A 20,516-nucleotide genomic window follows, 5' to 3' on the forward strand; every position below is an offset into this window, starting at 1 on the left:
AAAATTCCATATTTCCTTTCTGTCATTTAGAACTGTAGATATTTACTTATTCCAGCCACCTACCCTCTTAAAAGAATATCTGGATATTTGATATTTTCAGCAAACCTCCATGTTCACAACCTACTTTACCTCAAAATATCACCAGCACTGAATCGAATTGAATGTCTAATCCAATGTTCACTACTTTTTTCACCATTCTTACCTTCCTTTACTGTCTGGTGTACCATCTGTTGTCATGTAGATGCTGTCCATGGTGCTGATACGTGTATTATCTGTGTGCAACCTCTGCCATCCAGTGGTTGACTGTATAAAACTTGCCTGCCAAGTGACTGAGTGGAACGAACCAAATTCCGGAACCAAGGTGTTTGTTCCTACCCGAGTTACAAAATGTGGCGCACCTTCAATGCTACTGTTTTGCATTTTCGATAACGAAAGCAAAGCTTTTTCTACGCTTCTAAGTTAGTAAGTTGGGCTATTTTGTTTTTTTATATTACGAGGGACGTTACCTTTATGTGTGCCAGCATACAGTTCAGAGGTAATATGTTCAGGTTTATATTAAAACAAAATGACAGTTTGGTGCTTGCTAGTTGAACCTGTTAGCTTTAGCTTGCCTGGAGGTGCTAACGGGAATTAATAGGATTTCTTCGCATTAAACCACTGGTGTATCTGTTATTGTAAAATAGCGACCTTGTGTTGGTATCTAAATAACTTACTGAAATAGTGGTAGTAGAAGATATTTCAAACAAAGGACAGAGGGGTTAGCTTTGGATGGGAGAACTGGCATCTTACGCTAAACCAATCTTCATTCACAACTTTTAAAAAAGTGAAACTGTGGCGCAAATAATGTTGAGGTTTATCCCGCAAAAACATTTTCGCGATCTATCGCTGATTACCCCGATTCACTCCTCACTTCGGCGTACGTTTTATCTAACAAGCAGTTATGTTAATAAAATGTATACCTTTTGAATCGGTTCACGCTATTCACTGCCATTCATGGAGCATGTTGGTGGTCAGCTAGGTCAACTGGTATTTACATACTTGAAATATACTACAAAGTAACACTGAGCCATTTATTAAATGTGTCAATATGGGATTATAGTTCGCCTCACAAAGTGGAGCATAGCTGTGTGCATCAGACAGATTTGAATAGCAAAATCAAAGTAGCGTTTCAGGTCCTGGTGAGCTGAGTGTTAATCCTACTTTTTTTATAACTACGTTATTTTCTTTCAGTTTCTGTCTCTCATTCTTCTGCTTCCCTCCTCTTTATCCAGCCAATGGTCTCACATAAGTAGCAGAGATGCTGTTTAAAGATCTCCCCAGAGAGGCCCTGATGCGGCCATTGTCCAGGAATGAAGTGGTGGGCATGTTGGTGAGGCTGACCATCTTTGGTGCAGCCACATACTACAGCATCAAATGGGTTGTAGAGGCAATGGATCCTACCTACAAACAGAAAAACCAAGCCAAGAAAAGGGTATATAGAACCATAGCACATAACATAAGCATGAAATTGTTAATACTACGAGCTCAAGGTGGAGATTGCTGTCAGTGTAACAGACATTGTTAAGAAATGAAAGGAATGACTAGAGCAGCATTTTCCACCCTGTCTGTTATCCATGTGTGTCTTCAGTGGAGTTGTGTGGCTTATCTCTCCAGGCAGAACAGCTGATGAAGAGGATTGGCGTGGAGGGGGTCAAACTAACAGAGTACGAGATGAACATCGCATCTCACCTAGTCGATCCACAAACTATGAAGGTAACACATCTAATCCTCACTCCATGACACTGAGATTATCAATGAATGAAGACAATTGTGCCTTTTTTGTAATTGCACTTTCCCAGACAAGAACTCAGGCAGAATTTTTCTACCTTCACGCAGGTGTCCTGGAGAGATATAGCAGGCCTGGATGAGGTTATCAATGAGCTGCAAGACACCGTCATCCTTCCCTTTCAGAAAAGACACCTTTTAGCTGGATCCAAACTCTTTCAGCCTCCTAAAGGTATCACAGCTTGTCGTCTAAAAAATGTTACACATAATTTTTATGGTATAAGCAAAGATTATTAGGATATAAGATTATAGTAATTGTGAGAGATGCATTAATGGATTGAAAACTACTCATTCACATCTGGAATTATTTAACCACCAATGCTTATGGAAGGTATGATGACAATGGTATGTGTTTTTTTGTGTTGGCTTAGTTCTCCAAAACATATTTGAAATGACACAAGGTTAAAGTGCTGACTGTCATCCTGTAGTTTTTATCCACATTCAGTCTACTTTGTAGGAATTGTAGATCTTTTTTACACATGTTCCTTCAATTTTAGGAAACAGATTTTCTTTTTATGTGATTTATTTGTTATTTCACTTCAACATACACTTAAAAACTTTTCCACACAAACTATACAATGTGATCTGTAACAGAATAATACAAGGTTCATGATATGAAAAGGACGACTAAGAAGGGAAAATCTCGTGCTGCGTGTCCCCTTCTCACATTAAATGAATACAGAAATCGTCTGCCATAGATGATCTGCTAATACTATCAGCATCAGGTTTCTTAACCAGTGATCTGCCAGGCTTGTACTGGGGCCAGCTTGTTTATTTTAGGAATTTTGTGCCTTCATTCAGGTTTTTAGTGAAACACATGCTGAGGTGGCTTGAGCTCTGGAGACTGACCTGGCCAGTGAAGACTGCTGTTTAGCTATAAAAACTCCTGGGTTACCTTGCAGAATCATTGTTGAGCTTCTTTGCACTAAAACTGTGCAACTGTGAAAAAACAGCTACGCTGTTTAGGTATGAATGTGCAGACCCTCAAAGTGCTGAAGAAAGTCAATTTTTTAACCTCATGGTCAGTATTTTTTTTTCTAAAGCCAGTGCATTAGGGTATAGAACCAAACAGTAAGTCACTGTGACAGTTTCTAACAGCATTTTTTTTATCATGGATACTAGAAATTTGAGTTAAAACTACAGATATCAGAAGTTGTTATGATTTTCCTCAGTTTGCTGTTCTCCCCTTCACATTATTGTTAGAAAGCCATCCACTACATTACACTTCCATCTGGAGCTATGTGCCAAAAAGTGTCTGACAAGATTTATGTACTTGGCAGCGTGACAGTAGAGGATCACTTAGAGGAATACTTTACTTTCTGTAGAGAGTTTTTACTGTTTGGCACGAAGCTTTATACAGAGCTTCCGGATGAGTCAACATCCACAATTAGCTGCTTTGGGAATCCAATTCCATCCCCTGACTTCAAGCTTTGTTTATATCATGTAACTTATAAAAAGTGTGTTCGTGGGAACAGATTGGTTAAGCTGGGCCAAACTCTCCATTGGTACATGTGCTAGAGAACACCAAATTAGGAAAAAGTCTCCACAGTCTCCAACAGTGGTTGATATAAACTGGAAAATTGAGAATAAATATCTGCATTGTTATATCTGCAACAGTTTTGCTTAAATAGGGAATATTTTACAGATATACAATTATTGTGCAGTCTTGAATGATATAGTCAGGGATTTTAAGAAGAAGTCTGAATCAAAAACTTAACAGGAGGTTGAAAGAAACTATGATTCCTAATATCTGTTCATATTTTATCCTTGTAGGTGTTTTATTATTTGGTCCTCCGGGATGTGGGAAAACCATGATCGCCAAGGCAACAGCCAAAGCCTCAGGGTGCAAGTTTATCAACCTTCAGGCCTCCACGCTGACAGACATGTGGTACGGTGAATCACAGAAGCTGACTGCTGCAGTCTTCTCATTGGCTGTCAAAATCCAACCCTGTATCATCTTCATTGATGAGATCGGTGAGTGTATCTTAACAGGGCACCTGTCAAGTCTGATTACATGTAAAATATCACTTTATCACACTGTCAGATGGGATTTATCTTCATCTTTACTCTCTCTATAGGTTAGCCACTGAGTTTGACAGACTGCCACCACTCAAATTGTTAAGTTAATTCATACTGTCCTCAATATAATGTCAGGGGCACAGACAAAATCGAGACTTGTTTAAATTTTTATAAATTGATATTTTAAAGAATGTTGAATCAACTATTAGACATTTGCTAACCGTAGCGTTTGGCAGTGTACCCATGGATGCACAGACCACTATCACAGGATTATTTTCATACTAAAGAAAACTTTAGAATGTGATGATTCTCAGTCAATGTCTACAATATAAGGGACGACTTTCTTTCTAAGGTTTCTAAGTGGCTTTATGAACTTTTTATTTACTGTGGACATTTATTGCAGTTATATTCTCAGAGAGTACAAGTCACATGATTATAAAAATATGTGTATATTATGTGCAAGTGTTTACATTTGAATGACTTCCTGGATGGAACTGACACACAGTGAACTCTCTGCTCCGGGCATTTGTGCCCATCTGGTATACGGCACAATCTACGGCTATTGGCTCGCCCCAACTCATGTAGTGTTTTTGCCAAATTGGACTAGCTCAGTTCATTCCCATGAAATAGCCCAAACTGATTTCAGCCTGTTGATCTCAGTCAGTCATGGTGAGGTTTGTGTAGATACTGTTTTCATGCTTTGATTTTGCTCTTTGTCTCTTGTGTGTTAGAGTCATTTCTAAGGAATCGCTCCAGCCTGGACCATGAGGCCACAGCAATGATGAAGGCCCAGTTCATGAGTCTGTGGGATGGCATGGACACTTCCTCAGCCACCCAGGTGACATAGCTAGTGCTATTTCCAGTTTTGTAATAAACCCACTAGACTGAGTCATACTGGTAGGTGCTGGGTAAATGGAAAAGTACATGAAAAAGCACCTATCCCACCTTGCATGCAGCACATAGTATCTGTTCAGCATGGTGCCTGTGCTGTGTTTGAGGAGTTAATGCAGCAGGTGGTTATTATGGCAAAATGTATTCTCTCTGTGACTCTCTCAACTGTAGGTGATGGTGATGGGAGCCACAAACAGGCCGCAGGATGTGGATCCAGCCATTCTGCGCAGGATGCCTGCTACTTTTCATGTTGGCCTCCCAGTAAGACATACACCAACACACTCTACACAACTCTCATCCATGTAAGCAAAATTAACACATACAGACCTACAGTATGTAATATGTAGGAAGAATCATATTTGCTGCCACTTTGTTTTATATCTTAGATTTATGTACTTTTAAATTTTTTGAAATGTACAGGGCAATTTAATTCACAATAATTTAAATGAAAAACACTATAGTAATAATAGAATAGATAATGAACACGAGGCCCTACTGTACAAGAACTCCTCTTAATTCAGTGATAGAAATGGTGTGTTTTCCTGAGTGCTTTCAAGTCGACATCAAGCAAAAGAGAATGTCTTAAACATACTGAACTGTGTGTCTCAGATTGTCTTATGGCTGCTGGCCAAACCACAAAGAGCATGGACCGTGTCTTTGATCCTGTACAATAAACAATCCCTTATTATGTCAGATGCACAGTACATGTATGTGAGCTGTTGATGCTGGAGATACAGGAGAAAACAGTAAATAAGAATTAAAGACTGAGGTGTCTCTAAACTCTACTCTATTTCAATGATAACTTTTTGCACTAAATGTATTCATGCATATTGTTTATGTGTAATATGTTCAGGAAGTTTAAACTGTGCTGTGTCTGATGATTAGAAAGTCTTTAAACTTGTGATTAGTTCCTTTATGATAGGTCCCTCCTTTTATTGACTCACAGGCTGCACATTTATCTGCCTTTTTCCCAATAAGAACCACTGTCCTTCTGTCTTTGCAGAGCGTCAGACAACGACAGGACATCCTGAGGCTGATTTTAGCAGGAGAAAACGTAAGATATGATTTATTTTCATCCTAGTCAGAGGGAACAGATTGTTCCATCCGCAGCTCTCTTATGCCATCCGCATAGACCATTCACATCTGCATTTTCACTGTCAAGTCACACTAAAGTAAAGCCAAAGACTAGCAACAGCTAACAGATTAATGATCTATAATTGTCTCATATTGCTGTCCTGCTTTTCCATTCAGTTGAGCAATGCCATTAATCTGAAGGAGATTGCTGAGAAGACAGAAGGCTACTCTGGCAGTGACCTGCGGGAGCTTTGCCGTGATGCTGCCATGTACCGCGTACGGGACTACGTCCGCAAGGAGCAGATGAGGCAGATCGCTCAGCAGCTCCAGGACTTCCAGGAGGAGGAAAAGTATGATTCATGTTCAAACACCCACAAGATTTCATAGCTCTTGTGTTCATTGACATGTCTTTGTTTAACTCCAGTACACTCAGCAGTGTGAGGTTAGACCAGTGCAGGTTTTTGAAAATGTTTTAGCGAGAGTGAGAGCGAGAGCGAGAGCGAGAGCGAGAGAGAGAGAGAGAGAGAGAGAGATAATGTTTCTCAGAATTAAACATTTGTTTACTTTTCTTTGTAAAGAATTCAAGCTTTTGAAACCGTATTTAGACTGTGGCACTGTGGAAAAGTAAAAGCGAATAGAATAAAACATGAATGCACACTCATGCATTCATGGTTCATGTTGAGCCCTCACATGCACAGCTACTGGAATACTAATCACAAAGTACTGTGTGTCATTAAACTGAGCAATATGAGAGCTGGATTTGGTTTTAAAAACATTGATATTTTATAAAAGGTTAAACATCTGATCTGTGTAATCCATGCAGCTTCAGCTGTTGCTAAGCGACAACTGAAACCCCTCTTAGAGCAAGGCATTGTTGCTAAAAGAAGAAATGTTTTAAACTTTTCAATAACCTAAACACATGGCTGAGCTCTCTGGATTCAAGTGAATAATGGGATGCAGAAGCAAATGCTAAAGGTTCTCTACAGATATGCAGCCTTACTGTGTTTCTCAGTCGTCAATGCACCGAGTTGATCCTGTGGTCTTTTTAAAAATGCCCAGTGGGAAATTAGTTTGTCCCAGCAGCAGAATTATTATGATAAACATAAGAAAAATACACATGTTGCAAACAGGAATGTGCATCAGTCATATTGTGACTTTGTAATCTTGTCAGGATCAGAAATATAAAGCAATGCAACATCAGCATGGAGCTGTGCAAAATACAATAAAATGATATGAAAAGGTGATATGAAATATGTAGTAAGTCATAGATATTTAAGGTAACTAAGCATATTCAAATGAGAGAGACTATGGGGGTATTTCCAGAGGACATTTGGTGTGTCCCAAATCCATCCTGCATACTAATTCAAAACTGGTTTTGAATGGGTTCACACAGGAAGTGTGACAAAATGACTGTACACTCACTGAGTATACTCCAAACAGTCCATATCCATACTTAAAAACCCCTTGATTTTTGAGTGGGCTGTTTGTTAATGGACACTATGCTCCCACGATGCATAGCAGGAAATCAAGGAGCTGCTCTCGACTGGAAAAAAATTTAAACCAACTGGGTGGAGGTGAAACAGCTCCGAGAACACCTCTGTTGTCTGTTTTTAAAAATGAAAAGTCAGTGACATGATGAGGTCACAGTTGATGTCAGACCACTATGTTGATTTCTTATATACTTCTGTAATAACACTGTACTATATAAAGTAGTATAGTGTGTAGTATGGAGTTGGAAAACAGCCTCATTTCTTGACCTCTGACCTCTTGTGCTTTGCTCCAGACCTGTGGATGAGGACCGGTTGCGGCCCGTCACACAGCTGGACCTCCTCTTCGGCCTGGACAAGATGAAGGAATCTAAGCGGGCAACAGCCTCCATGTTACCCAGTGTGTCAGACGTTCCCCTGGACTAAACACCAACAGCGCACAGTGTGGCCCAGCTCACCGAGCAGAGACTCCTCCCACATGTGTGAGGTGCATCTGAGCAAGCCAGCAGACACCAAGACAGCCATATTTTTCTTAAACTTTATTTATCCAGATGGGTTGTTCTGAGCATGCTCATTTCCAGCACAGCCCCAGCACACGTGTACAGTAATAATGCTACAGTCTCTTCCTACTGACCACCAACAGCTCCACTAGAGAGATTTACAGTCGGTGGCTTGCTCAAGGGCACCATTACAGTTTGTTTGGAAGAGGAGACAGCATTTTTCATAAACTTCATGAATCTGTCTGAAGTTGCTGCTAGAAACACTACTCCACCACTCCACTGTACAGTTTCATATACCACCCCAAAACTGGTATACTTACACATGATCGTGAGGGGATTAAGCACCATGACTCATGAGTCCTTCAGTCTGGACTCCAGATCAGTGTAATCCTTTGATGTTTGCTGCTTGATTTCTAAATCAACTATCACTCCCATCATTCCTCTCTGTGCAAACACGTTTGAATGAAAAAGACTTAAATCAATTTGAAGCGATGTTATCTAAGCACTTTGAAAGAAATGACTCAGCTGATCCTGGTGGTCTTAAGTCTCATTACACTATAATCTCTGCAAATGTTGTTGTATGATAGCAAACTATTCTGTAATGCTTTTCAGTAATATCACCCTTCCAAATAACAAGGTATCTAACAAAGAAATTAGCCACTTCATTTTCAGAAATATCAGTATCAAAATATCAGTCATTATGAATGTATTACTCCTTTTAAACGTCAGATTCAAGCTTTAATATTCAAAAAGAACCCAATTTCTGTTGCTTTGCTGTTGTCTTCTGAACTGTAATTGATCACATCTCTGCATTTAAAAGTGAGAGAGGATGCATTTAGCTAGCATGAGGTTGTATCTGCAGTAATACGATATCAATCATGTCATGAGTTACTGCTCCCAAGGAGCTCTAATTCAAAATGTTTCATATAACAGTTAAATTTATGTCTGTAGTCATGAAGTCAACACTGCTGTGGACACTGTCAGGTCACAATATGTATATGACAAAGAGCAGAGCAAGGTGAAACAACATGCTGACTGTCATTGCCAAAGAGCTCAGAGAAACACCACTGCATCATTCCACTGGGACTTTGTCAGACCATAGTCATCGTACATCGTGTCATTATTAGGCATAAAATCAATCACAACACAATGCATTGGGTCTGAATGGCCAATAGCAATGCAGCCTGTACACAGTTATTTCCCAGAGCTGATAGTTAATACGTGTAGACAAAAGCAGATATTCATGTGTCAAGTGTAAACAGGGTCACCATTAAAACCTTTTAACATAAACCACAGCTATAATGATCTGAGCCAAGGGCAGCAATAAAACATACCATTACATCCTATTATCTCAATAATCATTATCCTACTACTAAGTGGCTGTAAAAATATACCTAACTGTTGTTTCACTGCTCAGCCCTCCCAGCTGTTAGCAGGTGTATCGTGTGTTGTGCTGTTTGCATGTGTGTAAAAGTGGAAACAAATTATTGGGTTAGAGTAAAGGCCAAGACTGAATGCAACGGAAGTTACCAAGTATGATGGATGGTCTTTTAGTGCATTTAATGCTGCTTTGTAACACAAAGTCTCTGGAGCTTCATAATGTTTTCATCAAAGAAGACAATAGCTGACACTTCTTCATGTCAAAATCTTTCCGGTTTTCACAAGCAAGTTTTTAGTGTCATATTTATTATGCCATTATCATTATTGCCGAGTCCCTGTCGTTTTACTTGGAATGTTTTTATTATGAACTTTTCTTGTCATGTTTCATGGTTCAATCAGTGACTGACAGCAGTGGCTGTCACAGCTGCACATCAGGGTTACTTTTATTTTCACTTCATGCAGAGTAGGACTTCAAAATTCAAATGCTTTCAATCAGCTGTCAGTCTGAAGTTGCTGTGACATGCTTTTCAGCCTCCCCTCAGTATAAAAAGCCTCGTTAGCTTACATATGGTCACAGCATGTGTTCAGAGATCTGTTCATGGGTCTCAGACGGACCTTTCTCCCACGCAGTCAGAGCAAGCCAGGGACTGTTTGTCATTCAACCATGACCATGTGGTGGCACTGCAGCCTCACTATCCTGTGACTGAGGCAGGTGTTAGAGGCTGAGTTATGGACTGCTTTTATTTAGAGCAGCTTTATAATATAGCGAGAAAATGAAATAGAGATACCTTCGTACTGGATTGCTTCTCCCTTATTGGTTCATTCAGTGATATTTAGACATCTGTTACTCTTCATTAGAAGACCTCAGGTGATAGTTTAAGGTCAAAGTGTTGTCATGTTGTGTTGCCACATTGTGTCATTTCAGCTTGCAGGTCTTAGTTACCTAGCTCGGAGTGAGGTAACACCTGCGTAAATGCTTTCTCTCAATGCAATCTCACATGACAGGTCGTTCACTAGTTATGTGCCAGAGACTTTAATTCTATGAATACAGTCTCCATATGCAGTTACTGTAAATGATACTGTCAGCTATGTGTACATGTTGAATATGAAATGTTATTGTCAAGTGTATTTATTAAATTACGCTGAAGAAAATACGTATCTGTTGTTTTCAACCAACAACATGATGTTACCACCATTATGTCAGCAGGGGTTTCACCATTTGTCTTTGTCCTGTCCTTGTTTAAATCTATTAAATGTAATAAGTCTCATCAAGTCGTTAGCACTTCAATGACACAGCAGTATTTACTGCAAGGTCACTCTAAGCCTGTTCGTCTGCTCTAATATCCAAAGCCTGACCGTGCTCTGGGATTTCCCGACTAAATTAACTAGTGTATTTTAAGCAAGCGATGCCAGTAAGTGCAGATAAATGTTGCCCGTAGCTCAGACAGATGGTAAGGTAATATTTGCAATTCAGCCTTTAATAAGGAAAAGTCTGGAGTGTTTTCCACCAACTAAGTTCTGCAAAGATGCGTATCTGATCTTTGACTCAGAACCATTGATTAGTTATTCATAAACCTATTGATGAGTTATTCATGAAGAGGGAGTCGAAATGAAAGTCTCCATTCCAGCTCTTTTCAATTAGAGGACAGCTCCCAGTCGATAAACATGATGGAAGAAGCTCTCCCCCGCAGCACAGCTGGCTGGAGATGTCAAAGACTTCCCATGGAGAGGAGAGCTCAGACACAGATAGATTCACTTTTGTCTGGCTGCGGTTTGACAGTACAGCAGCTCTCAGCGCTGTTCTGATGGTCTCAAACCTTTTTTCCATTAGCAGCAGAGGAGAGAGAGTATAATGGCCCCACTCTGCTCTGTGACAGTCCTGTGAAAGCTTCAGTGCCATCAGACATGATCGAGCGAGCCCAGAGAAATCCGCAGCAGCTGTTATCCCTGACATATTTCTCAGCAGGATATCCTGCTGCCTGCTGATGCTCGGGGTTTTATAGCTGGAGCACATAACTCACAAAGCCACGTTGCACAATAATATGAAGGGCTGCAAATAGGATTCAAGGAGTCCTAGAAAGGAACTGTTGGGTGGGAGAACAATGTTTATTTATCCTGTTTTGTGATCATTTTGCGTTTTCTTTGCATCATGCGATGCATGAGAGGGATGTTCCAAATCCTGCTGGGTCAGAAAGTAACATCTAGGACTTTGTCACTGCTGACGTTTTAAACAAGCAACCGCTCCAGCTTTTAAGAGAACATTTTAAACTATCCATCAGTCCTTCAGATGTTACAGGCCCGAAATGTTGCACATGCATATTGTACATACTGTAGAAATGAGTGATATGTAGAGCATACTATATATTCACCTTCACACCTATATGTAAATAGACTCATAATGTAGCAATTTTTTAAATATGTTTTATACAATATTTTAAATTCTAAATACATTGTGTCTCTCATGGCTCTATGATACAGTCAGCAGCTAGTTAAGAGGCTGGTATTGTCCACAGGTGACCAATTGCACCTCTGAAGATCAGTTATTAACATTATATCTCATTTGTTTGATTCGTACCAAAATCAAAGCACGAGAACAGCAGTTTTTGTTTTTATAGAGCGTTATGGGACTGACTATGCTTTTAGATTTTTAGATATTCTGCTATTCAGGGCAGATTATGTTACGTTTAGACAGAGCCAGGTTAGCTGTTTCCCCCTGTTTTCAGTCTTATGCTAAGATACAGCAAGCTAACCAGCTGCTGGCTTTAGTTTCATATTTAAGATACAGACATGGGAGTGGTATCTCTTGGTGAGATGGCCAATAAGCTCATTTCTCAAAATGTCAAATTATTTCTTTAAATGACAGACACTGTAATTAAGAAGAAATTTGACATGTAAAGTATCTTCATGTAACTTATGTAGGCTTGTAGCATGGCCTCCTTCAGTATATTGTAAAAACTGCAGTCTGCCACAATTACTGCACTGGATAACTGGTAAATCATCCACAGGTGCTGTTATTCCCACAACTGTGTAAAGATCCTGCAGCCGCAGCGTCCTCAGAGCAGCATTGATGGGTCTGTGACTCTTTGGTTGCATGGTGTCTGTCTCTGCTGGATGGAGAGATAAAAGTCACTGACATAATCCATAGGAGCCTCACTCACCCTTACCCAGGATGTTGTAAAGCAGGGCAGCAAATGATGCAATTCATCTGCTGACATCACATTAAAATGTCTTTACAAACCAACTGAGGTTTGTGTAATCATTGTAGACTTTATGGCTCACTGGGTTTTATTGAAGTTTCAAGAAAAGGCATAAGGGTGGCTACACACCCCGTGTTCATTCAAGAGACAGTCCTGTAGTAAAAACTCCATGTGGTGATTGTTAAGAGGAAAATAAAACATTAATCCGTTTATGCTTAAAGGGCAAACACGGGGAAACAAGATGCCATAAATTATATTTTGAACGTACTGTATATGCGATCTACAGTGTATGTGAAGTAAAATTCAACGGAATCAGCTTTATGCTCCATCATGCTTCATGTTATTACAGCTTTGGAGTTTATATTGACATTCCTTTAATGGCCTTAACATAATGTTTACTTCAGCTGCAGGCAGTGTAATAGGCTCCCAGGCATAATGATGCATGATGAGACAGTGAGATCCACAGCTGGCCAGCGCCCCCGCTCAGTGTTAGCTGTCTGCCTACCTGCAGAGATGTTGAGTCAACTTATCCGCTGTCTCTGCCCAGGATAGATAACAAGGCAGCTTATTAGTCATGGGTAACAATCCAAAGGTTAACAATTTGAATATGGTTACTGCTGGGTTGCATATCTGAGTTCACAAAGCAGACTCTGACTTACACTGTTTACCAAAATAGTTTTATGCTAATGTTTGAAACTATCAGGTGGACAACTTTGTTGTGCAAATTCAGTGCTTGGTAGGTTATGTGGTGAACTCTCCAATGAATCTATTTTTGTCAATGAAAATCGGTTTCACAACTTTTAGGCAGCTATGAAATAAAAAATGGATGTCCTCACAACTTCAGGGGTGAAGTTAAAACTTATGTGAAAATAACCTTTAGTTCAGTATAATTAAGTGCATCCTAAATAGTTTTGTTGGATGCTTGTCTATGTGCTGAAACTTTGAAGAACAATGGATTCATATAGTGAAGCCTCTGCTGTGATCAGATTTCTGTCCAGTGTGGTGATTTAGCTCTTAATGAAACTGTTAGCTTCAAGGAGCTGAGCTGTGGCATTGAATGAGTAAAGCCATTAATAATTATTTGAACATTCACTTTTTTTTTCTTTATAAAGCAACAAGTACTATCCTGAGTCCTCACAGTCCAGCTTTTTTTAATCCAGCTTTTCTCTCACCTCTGCTGCCTCACACCTAACTAGATGGAAGGTCAGGTTGGAGAAGAGGCTGCTACATCAGTGGATGTAATTGGAGTGTCTGATGGCCGTTGCACACTAAATGAATGGTAATCAGAAGGTGTGTGGCTGTCAAGAGAAGGGTCAGCTCTTCCGGCTTACTGTCGCTGTTATTACGCATCCCCTCTCAGACTGAGAGCACTCCACAATCAGAGGCACAGCTGATCTTTTCCATGAGTGAGTGGGTACAGCGATATTGTGTGTTAAAGTGTCCCTCAAATTCGAATTGTAAAACTAGAGTTACAACCTCAGAGTACTTACTGCCCAGACATGCAGTAATGCCTATATCATATAATGATTGTCTCCACATTAAAATCCAGCCCAACATGTGTTTCTGTCATTTCTAACTCTCCCTCAGTGCTTATTTTACAAGTAAATACAGCTGTCTTTGTCTTTAATTTATGTGTTTGGTGATTTTGTCAGACGACATTGCGCTTATAAAATCATAATATTTAGCAGCAGCAGAGCAGCACCTTGGAAATGACGGCTGGTTAACATGTAGTCTTAATGGGCTGTTTTTCAGTCACGATTACAAACTTGTTCCATTGTCCAACAACTAAACACAAAAACCTGTAAATGAGACCAGCTGCACTGGGAGTTGGGTTGTATTAAAATACTGTGTATGTGAGCACAGAGAGAAGGAGATAAGTAAACAGATAAAGGGTGGAAACCAGCTGATGCTAGGCAGAATCCAAATGTGACGTGATGATGTCAGTTGTTTACAGTGGTTCCACTACAGTTTTCAATTACAGCCTCTATTAATTTTTTGGTAATTTCCTGTCTTATTTTGAAGGTGTTGTTGTTTTTACTTCCTGTCTTTGTCCTGTTTCCCTCCTTTGTATTTGTCTGCCCCGCCCTAATGTTTTGCACCTGTGTCTAATTGTCTTCCCCTCCTAGTGTATTTAGTCTGTGCGCTTGCTGGCCTCTGTTTCTCTGTTTGTCTGTTTTCTATATTCGCCTCAGTGAAGTCTTCCCTTGATCCTTTGCATATTCTTGCCTTGTAAACGCAACAATGGCTGAAGTTCTTGGCAAGCAATCAACACCACCACCACTTCTTCCTGGCAAGACGCCACGTACAGCGTCAGCGACAGCTTACATATAGCACCTTTCAAGCTGCTCCTTTAAAAATCTCACAGTATACAGCAAAAGCAGTTAACTGAAAAGAGGAGAGCGTAATCTTGATTTATTTGGATCAGTTAAACTGGAAAATCCACCGCTACTTAACAAACTGGAATTCTTGTGGAAATGTGTGAACTAAACAACAAAACATTTAAATCTTGCAAAGACACAAAATATATTTCTAAATCTAGGCCATTGCAAGATGCATCATACAGTATTCTATAGATGCTCATGCTTGCTCATCATAATTAGTCTTATGCATTTAATTTGATGCAATGTTCCAAAGTATTTTTATTCACCCATTTCATTACATGCTTTGGCAGGGTTTCATTTTCAGATGTTTTTAGATTATGCTTCTAATAGTTTCAAATTAACCCCCGCTCAGCTAATAACAAGGTGTCGGTACCAGGTCAGCCAATCATTTAAATGCTGATTGTGGGTTCAATTTTATATTCCCCTAATTTCAAAATAAAAGCTTTCCAAGGTGATGTCATACAATATTAGTCCTGTATTCAAATACAAGCTGGGTGCAGTAACAACTGAATAATAACTACATCATTGGAAGTTGTGAAAAAGTACATCAGTATGGACTAGGGTTCTCATCAGCCCACATGTATAGTACCCTGCATTAGTTCTCCAAGGCATTAATGACGGGGGTGTCATGATTCTCCAAATCCATAATTCGATTTGACTTTCAATTTAAACTTTTTTTTTTTTCTAGCATTGACAGTTATGCCATTGTCAGACTATTGAGTCTTGATTTGTACTCTCGCTCCCTGTACTGACAAGGTTTCAGTGGCAGGTGAGAGAGCAGAGTGTATCCAGATGGTTACATCAGATAGACTCAGCTAAATGTTTGAACCAGACCCAGACTCAGATGAGAAGTCTCTTGTGGCCAGAATCAGAGACTAGTAGACGTATCAGAATCACAAGCGTGGTTAGCATCTTTTATTTGTTTATGTTGTTTGTTAGCTTGTAACCGGCAGTGGCTGACACAGAATTAGTGGTTGTGCTAATGCTAAAGTCTCTCTCTCTCTTTCTCAACTGACAAAGTTTATTTTGCCGCGCCCCCTGTCCCCGTTGATGAGATTGGTTCTGTAGGATTTGTATCCCTGGCTGTCTGAATCAGTCATCAGTCATGGCGTTGACTGCTTATTTTGCTCATGATATGTCTTCTATTATATAAAAAACATCACATGGACATGTTAACAAGTTTAGAAACTTGATTTTCATCGGAGGGGGTCTTTAAAACTTTGTTAGTTGTGCTTTTCCATGAATAAGCCACCATTTATCTGGGGCACAATAACTCACATCCTTCTGAAAGAAGCCTAATGACACTCATTGTACGCTTCCTTCCTTCCTTGCTGGCTTCCCTTCTTTATCTTCTTCTTGTGGAAATAAAGAAATGCTAACAGAACACCAAAGCTTCTGATCAGAATATCGGACAGCCTCTGCCAGACCTCTGTACCACTCACATTCCCACGTTCCAGAGTCACGTCAAAAGGCAGTTGGTAGAGCTGCAAGCTATGTTAATAAAGCTGAAGACAAAAGCATAGCACCCATTGAGAAGAGCGGAGATGGGATAATGATCACTAATTAATCATGCACTGGGGTCATGCTGCTCATCTCTTCACCACCGACACAGGAGCAGGAGGGAATGACTCACTTCCCGCTGAAGGCTCCACATAGGAGGCAGCTGAATGAAGTGAGACATGGGTATCTCAGCAAGATGCCTTTTATTAGTCTCAGCCAGTGATGCAAATGTGTGAGCTGCTCTGAAAAAAAAACTGTTGTTTATGCATGTCCAATCATTTATTAATTAACACGCATGTATATTTAACACGACATCACGTGTTTATCTCTCACATAAGTTCACACTTAGCAGACTATTAAATTATATCAAGCACCAAGCCTCATACTCAGATGAGCAGAGGAGTGGAAGCAACAAATTATTATTGTTACTGGGGGCTTAATGCTTTTGAATTTATTTACTATACTAATTTAATTTATTTGCTTAAACACGGATTTCCTGGTTTTCACACAGCACTCATTTTCAGCCACAAATCCCAGAATTTCCTCCCATCTCAGTGCTGAAACTCAGCTGTGGATGTTTTTGAGACATCAGCTGTGATTTGAGAGGATTTTTTTTGGATTTGGCTACATGTGCCCCTTAGGTCAGAAAGTATGAATAAATTATGCTCAAAGTGTTTTTGTAAATATTTAAAGGGTACATTACTGGAAACAAAACTGAAAAATAGGAATATAATGGTGATAATACTCACAATCTTACAGTGTCACTGAAGCACAGGGGTGAACAGCCACACATTATACCACAGCCCAGATACCTTCTTTTTACAGTGTAATGTAAAATACATGTTAAAGTTCCACTCATTAAGCATCAATATTATTTTCCTAAGTTTACCTTTGGCCAGCAGCGGCACCCACACGCTGCAGTTTATTTGTCATATTTATGTCTTCTACTGCATTGTATTACTTTGAATAAGGACTATGAGGACAAGTCAAGAGAATGTGCTCCTAGCAGGTGTGTTCATCCAACAGTGCAGCAGCTTATAAAAGGTTCGCTGGAGAAGATACCAAACGTACCTTTCCTGAGTGTAAAACTATGGCGGGTTTTTATTGTCGTTCAAGGAGGATAACTACAGAAGAATAAAGTAATTGAATAAAACAGCTCAGATGTAGAAGTATGTGGATCAAATATGACTAATTTTTAATGAGCAACCTAATCATTGTTATTTTAATTATTTTCACTACAGCATAAGAACAAGGTATGAAGACTGTAATATCAAGCGTCAGCTCATCTCCCCTTTTTACTCTTTAAATACACAGTAACTGTAGTAAAAGCACTGTAATTACCTGTTCTTTTCCTTTTTGTTTTCCTCTCCCTCTCTGCTATCTGAGTGGTAGCTTGACATTTGAGTTCTGTGAGTTAACTTTGATAATTACTGACAGTTCGACAGTCTCTGTGGTTGGCTGACTGGTCTACCTACACCTTCACCAGTGAAATAGCAGGAGTGAAGTAGACAATAGTAGGATAGAAATAGACTTGACAGGACTGGTTGGCCATGCGTATCACAATGTTTTGACTTCATGGCACTGCAATAAAAGATAAATTACAGCAAAAGCTTTATGTAATGACAACAAGCTGAGTTCGGATCCTCAGCCAGAGCATGAGAATGAAACATCAGGAAAAGCACTGTATCCCATCATGCATATCAAAGCCGTTTTGCAGTGTCTCCCATCTTTAATATTAACATTCAGAGGTGCAGTTCATTACACTTTCATGCAGCTATTTAAGCGGATGAGTCTGACTGTGCTCAATAAGAAGGGGATTTCTAGCAGAACTTCGTGTGGAAAGGTTCGCTAATGAATATGCAGATAGGCACTTGAAAGGGATTTTAGAGGAGGGGGCTGTAAACGCAGCTCCAGTTGTTTTTGACACTGGTTGCTGAATATGTTTTCTCCGTCATTAGCAAATGTTTGCTGTTACATGGCTGGGATATAAATGTTGAAACGTGTTCATGGTTTTAGAGCAGGTCGTTAATGGGTCTTTGGATTAGTGGGGAGACAGAGTCAGTCTGGCTTATAATTGTACTTGTAGATGAGCAGTAATGTTAACAGTCATATGAATCTGTGTTTTGTGGATTAATATAAAGAAGGCTTTTGTTTTGTAAAACCACAACATGTGGCACTGTGCTTCATTAGCTTTCCTTGATGGTTTTACAACAGAGGTAATAAGAATGATTTAAAGCAATTCAAATATTCAACATCAGCTTGCACTTTTCACTTTTTGCCTTAAACCCTGAAATCAACCTAAATTACTGTTTAGGAACTACTGTTATCAAAATGACATGTAGACTTTTATCAAAGAAGAGGGTCTGTGACTATTGGAAACAAACTGCGTCCATCGGGGAATGAAGGTTCTCATTCATTGCTACACTTTATTTTCTGCTGTGATGTTTGTCTTTAGCTGTGTCTTATTTCTACAGTGGTCACTCAAACACAGCCCAGGTCTTCTATTATTTATTCCAGATATGAAAGAAACATAAAAATATATCCTGAGCTGCAGGAAAGACTTACTGGACATCCAGAGTTTAGAGGAGCAGAGGCTTTTCATGAACTGTATTCGCTTGAATCACAACTGCATTACATTAATTATTGATGTTTATTGTTAACAGTATTTGAAGCTCATGTCCACACACTGTACTCTGTAATGTATTGTCTTTGGCCTAAACCATTCAACCGTTCTTTAGATTCTGACCACACAGAGTATTCAGTCCAGATTAAATCAGGCACGAGCTCCTCAGCACTGTCAGTTCTGCTGACAACCATCAAAATACTCTCAAATGTAAACTAGGTTATGGAGTCCCATACAATTCTCCATCACATCATCAGAATGTGACCCTGGTGCTACTGCACTATTTTTACCATCAGAAAAACATCAAGCCAATTTTTAATAGTTTGTATCATGAAAACCTGAGTGTGCATTCACAGTTTTTAATATTCTTCGGTTATATAACCACATAAAAGCAACAAAAAGAGTCCACACTAATGGCAACCTGTCCTTTGAAGTGCCATAATCACACTGCAGGAAAAACTTTCTCCAAGTCATATTAGAATTAATCATTTCCTTTGCTGAGGTGGCGCTTTGTCAAACGCTAAGCTCAGGGCTGGAAAAGCAAAGGCAAACTTCCTGAAGAGGATTTGGGCCAAGCACTCACATTTTAGGTGCCATGTAAGTGACGAGCAGAGAGTGAAGACCCTCACAATTAATTTCCTGTCTGTGAAATAATCGCACTCATCCATTCAAACCCTCTGTCTGAGGATTAAGGAAGCAAAGCAGTAACACATTTTGGGGTAAAATGAATGCACAGCTATAGCTGGTCAACCATAGACATGACTGTTTCTCCCTGTGATTTCATTTCCTGAATTATGTCCGACTTCATTTTATTCTTATTATTTGATATTCATTTTAGTTATAGTTCTATTTCTTGTCCTTTTTTGGCATGAATCTACATCTAAACATTTCTAATCATTGTTAAAACACAAGTAACAATAAAGTACCTAAAACTAAACATCTAAGATCCTGTTTTTTCCCAGAGGCCAGACTCAGTCTTCTGGCCCAGTGTCAGGGGACAGATGCTAATTTAGTCTGTCATTGATCTGATGCTGTGGGAGCCAGCAGCAGGACCATGACACCGCACTCAGATCTCTGCATCACAGTCAACTAATTCAGATACTCGTACCTTGTTGCCGATCTTTGCACTCACTATTTTTGTGACCTACAATACAAAGGTCCAGCCAATATAAGTGTAGTCGGACTGATGAGACACTCTTGCCATCGGTTGCAGAGACGCTCAGTTCTCATGACCAAGAAGACACAGAAAGAACCTCCAGGGACCAGATGCACAAAACTCTGTGTGGATTCATGCTAAAACTATGTGTACACACTTAACCAGAAATATACATATGTATTCTTTTCATCAGATTTATAAAGCAGTTCGTACACATGATTCTGTTTTGTAAATCTTACTCATTAAGAAATTGGTGGACATTTCCAGTGTCACAATTAGCCATAAATGGATGAAGACACTCCCTTAATCCATCAGCTTGCATTTAAAAACACTGTCTGTGCCACAAGTTATCAGGCATGGCACAGAAAAGAACAACAGAAAAGAAACACAATTTCAAACAGACAAACAGGAGCTCATCACTAAACTTTAGTACTATAACATCAACTGTAAAGTCCTATTTTATTTTGAACTTCATTTGTCAGGA

General features: G+C 39.5%; 1 protein-coding gene across 3 annotated transcripts; it reads left to right on the forward strand.

The window, feature by feature from the left end:
- The first annotated feature begins 358 nt into the window (after nucleotides 1–358).
- On the forward strand, nucleotides 359–10,443 carry atad1a (ATPase family AAA domain containing 1a). Of its 3 annotated transcripts, none has more exons than XM_071482153.1 (10): nucleotides 359–462; nucleotides 1,272–1,471; nucleotides 1,654–1,752; nucleotides 1,876–1,996; nucleotides 3,598–3,798; nucleotides 4,575–4,681; nucleotides 4,906–4,995; nucleotides 5,738–5,788; nucleotides 5,986–6,158; nucleotides 7,592–10,443. In XM_071482153.1, exons 2-10 carry the CDS (start codon nucleotides 1,298–1,300, stop codon nucleotides 7,719–7,721), a joined length of 1,146 nt encoding a protein of 381 aa, XP_071338254.1. In that variant the 5' UTR covers nucleotides 359–462; nucleotides 1,272–1,297; the 3' UTR covers nucleotides 7,722–10,443. The 3 variants fall into 3 exon arrangements, with proteins under 3 accessions (XP_071338254.1, XP_071338255.1, XP_071338256.1); XM_071482154.1 differs by having other exon boundaries at nucleotides 368–535; XM_071482155.1 differs by having other exon boundaries at nucleotides 377–458; nucleotides 7,592–7,866.
- Nucleotides 10,444–20,516: the final 10,073 nt, after the last annotated feature.

Source organism: Trachinotus anak, unplaced genomic scaffold (assembly GCF_046630095.1).
Source record: "Trachinotus anak isolate AG129_WGS33_773 ecotype Australia unplaced genomic scaffold, CSIRO_AGI_Tana_v1 ptg000008l, whole genome shotgun sequence".
In the NCBI taxonomy this organism is placed as follows: Eukaryota; Metazoa; Chordata; class Actinopteri; order Carangiformes; family Carangidae; genus Trachinotus; species Trachinotus anak.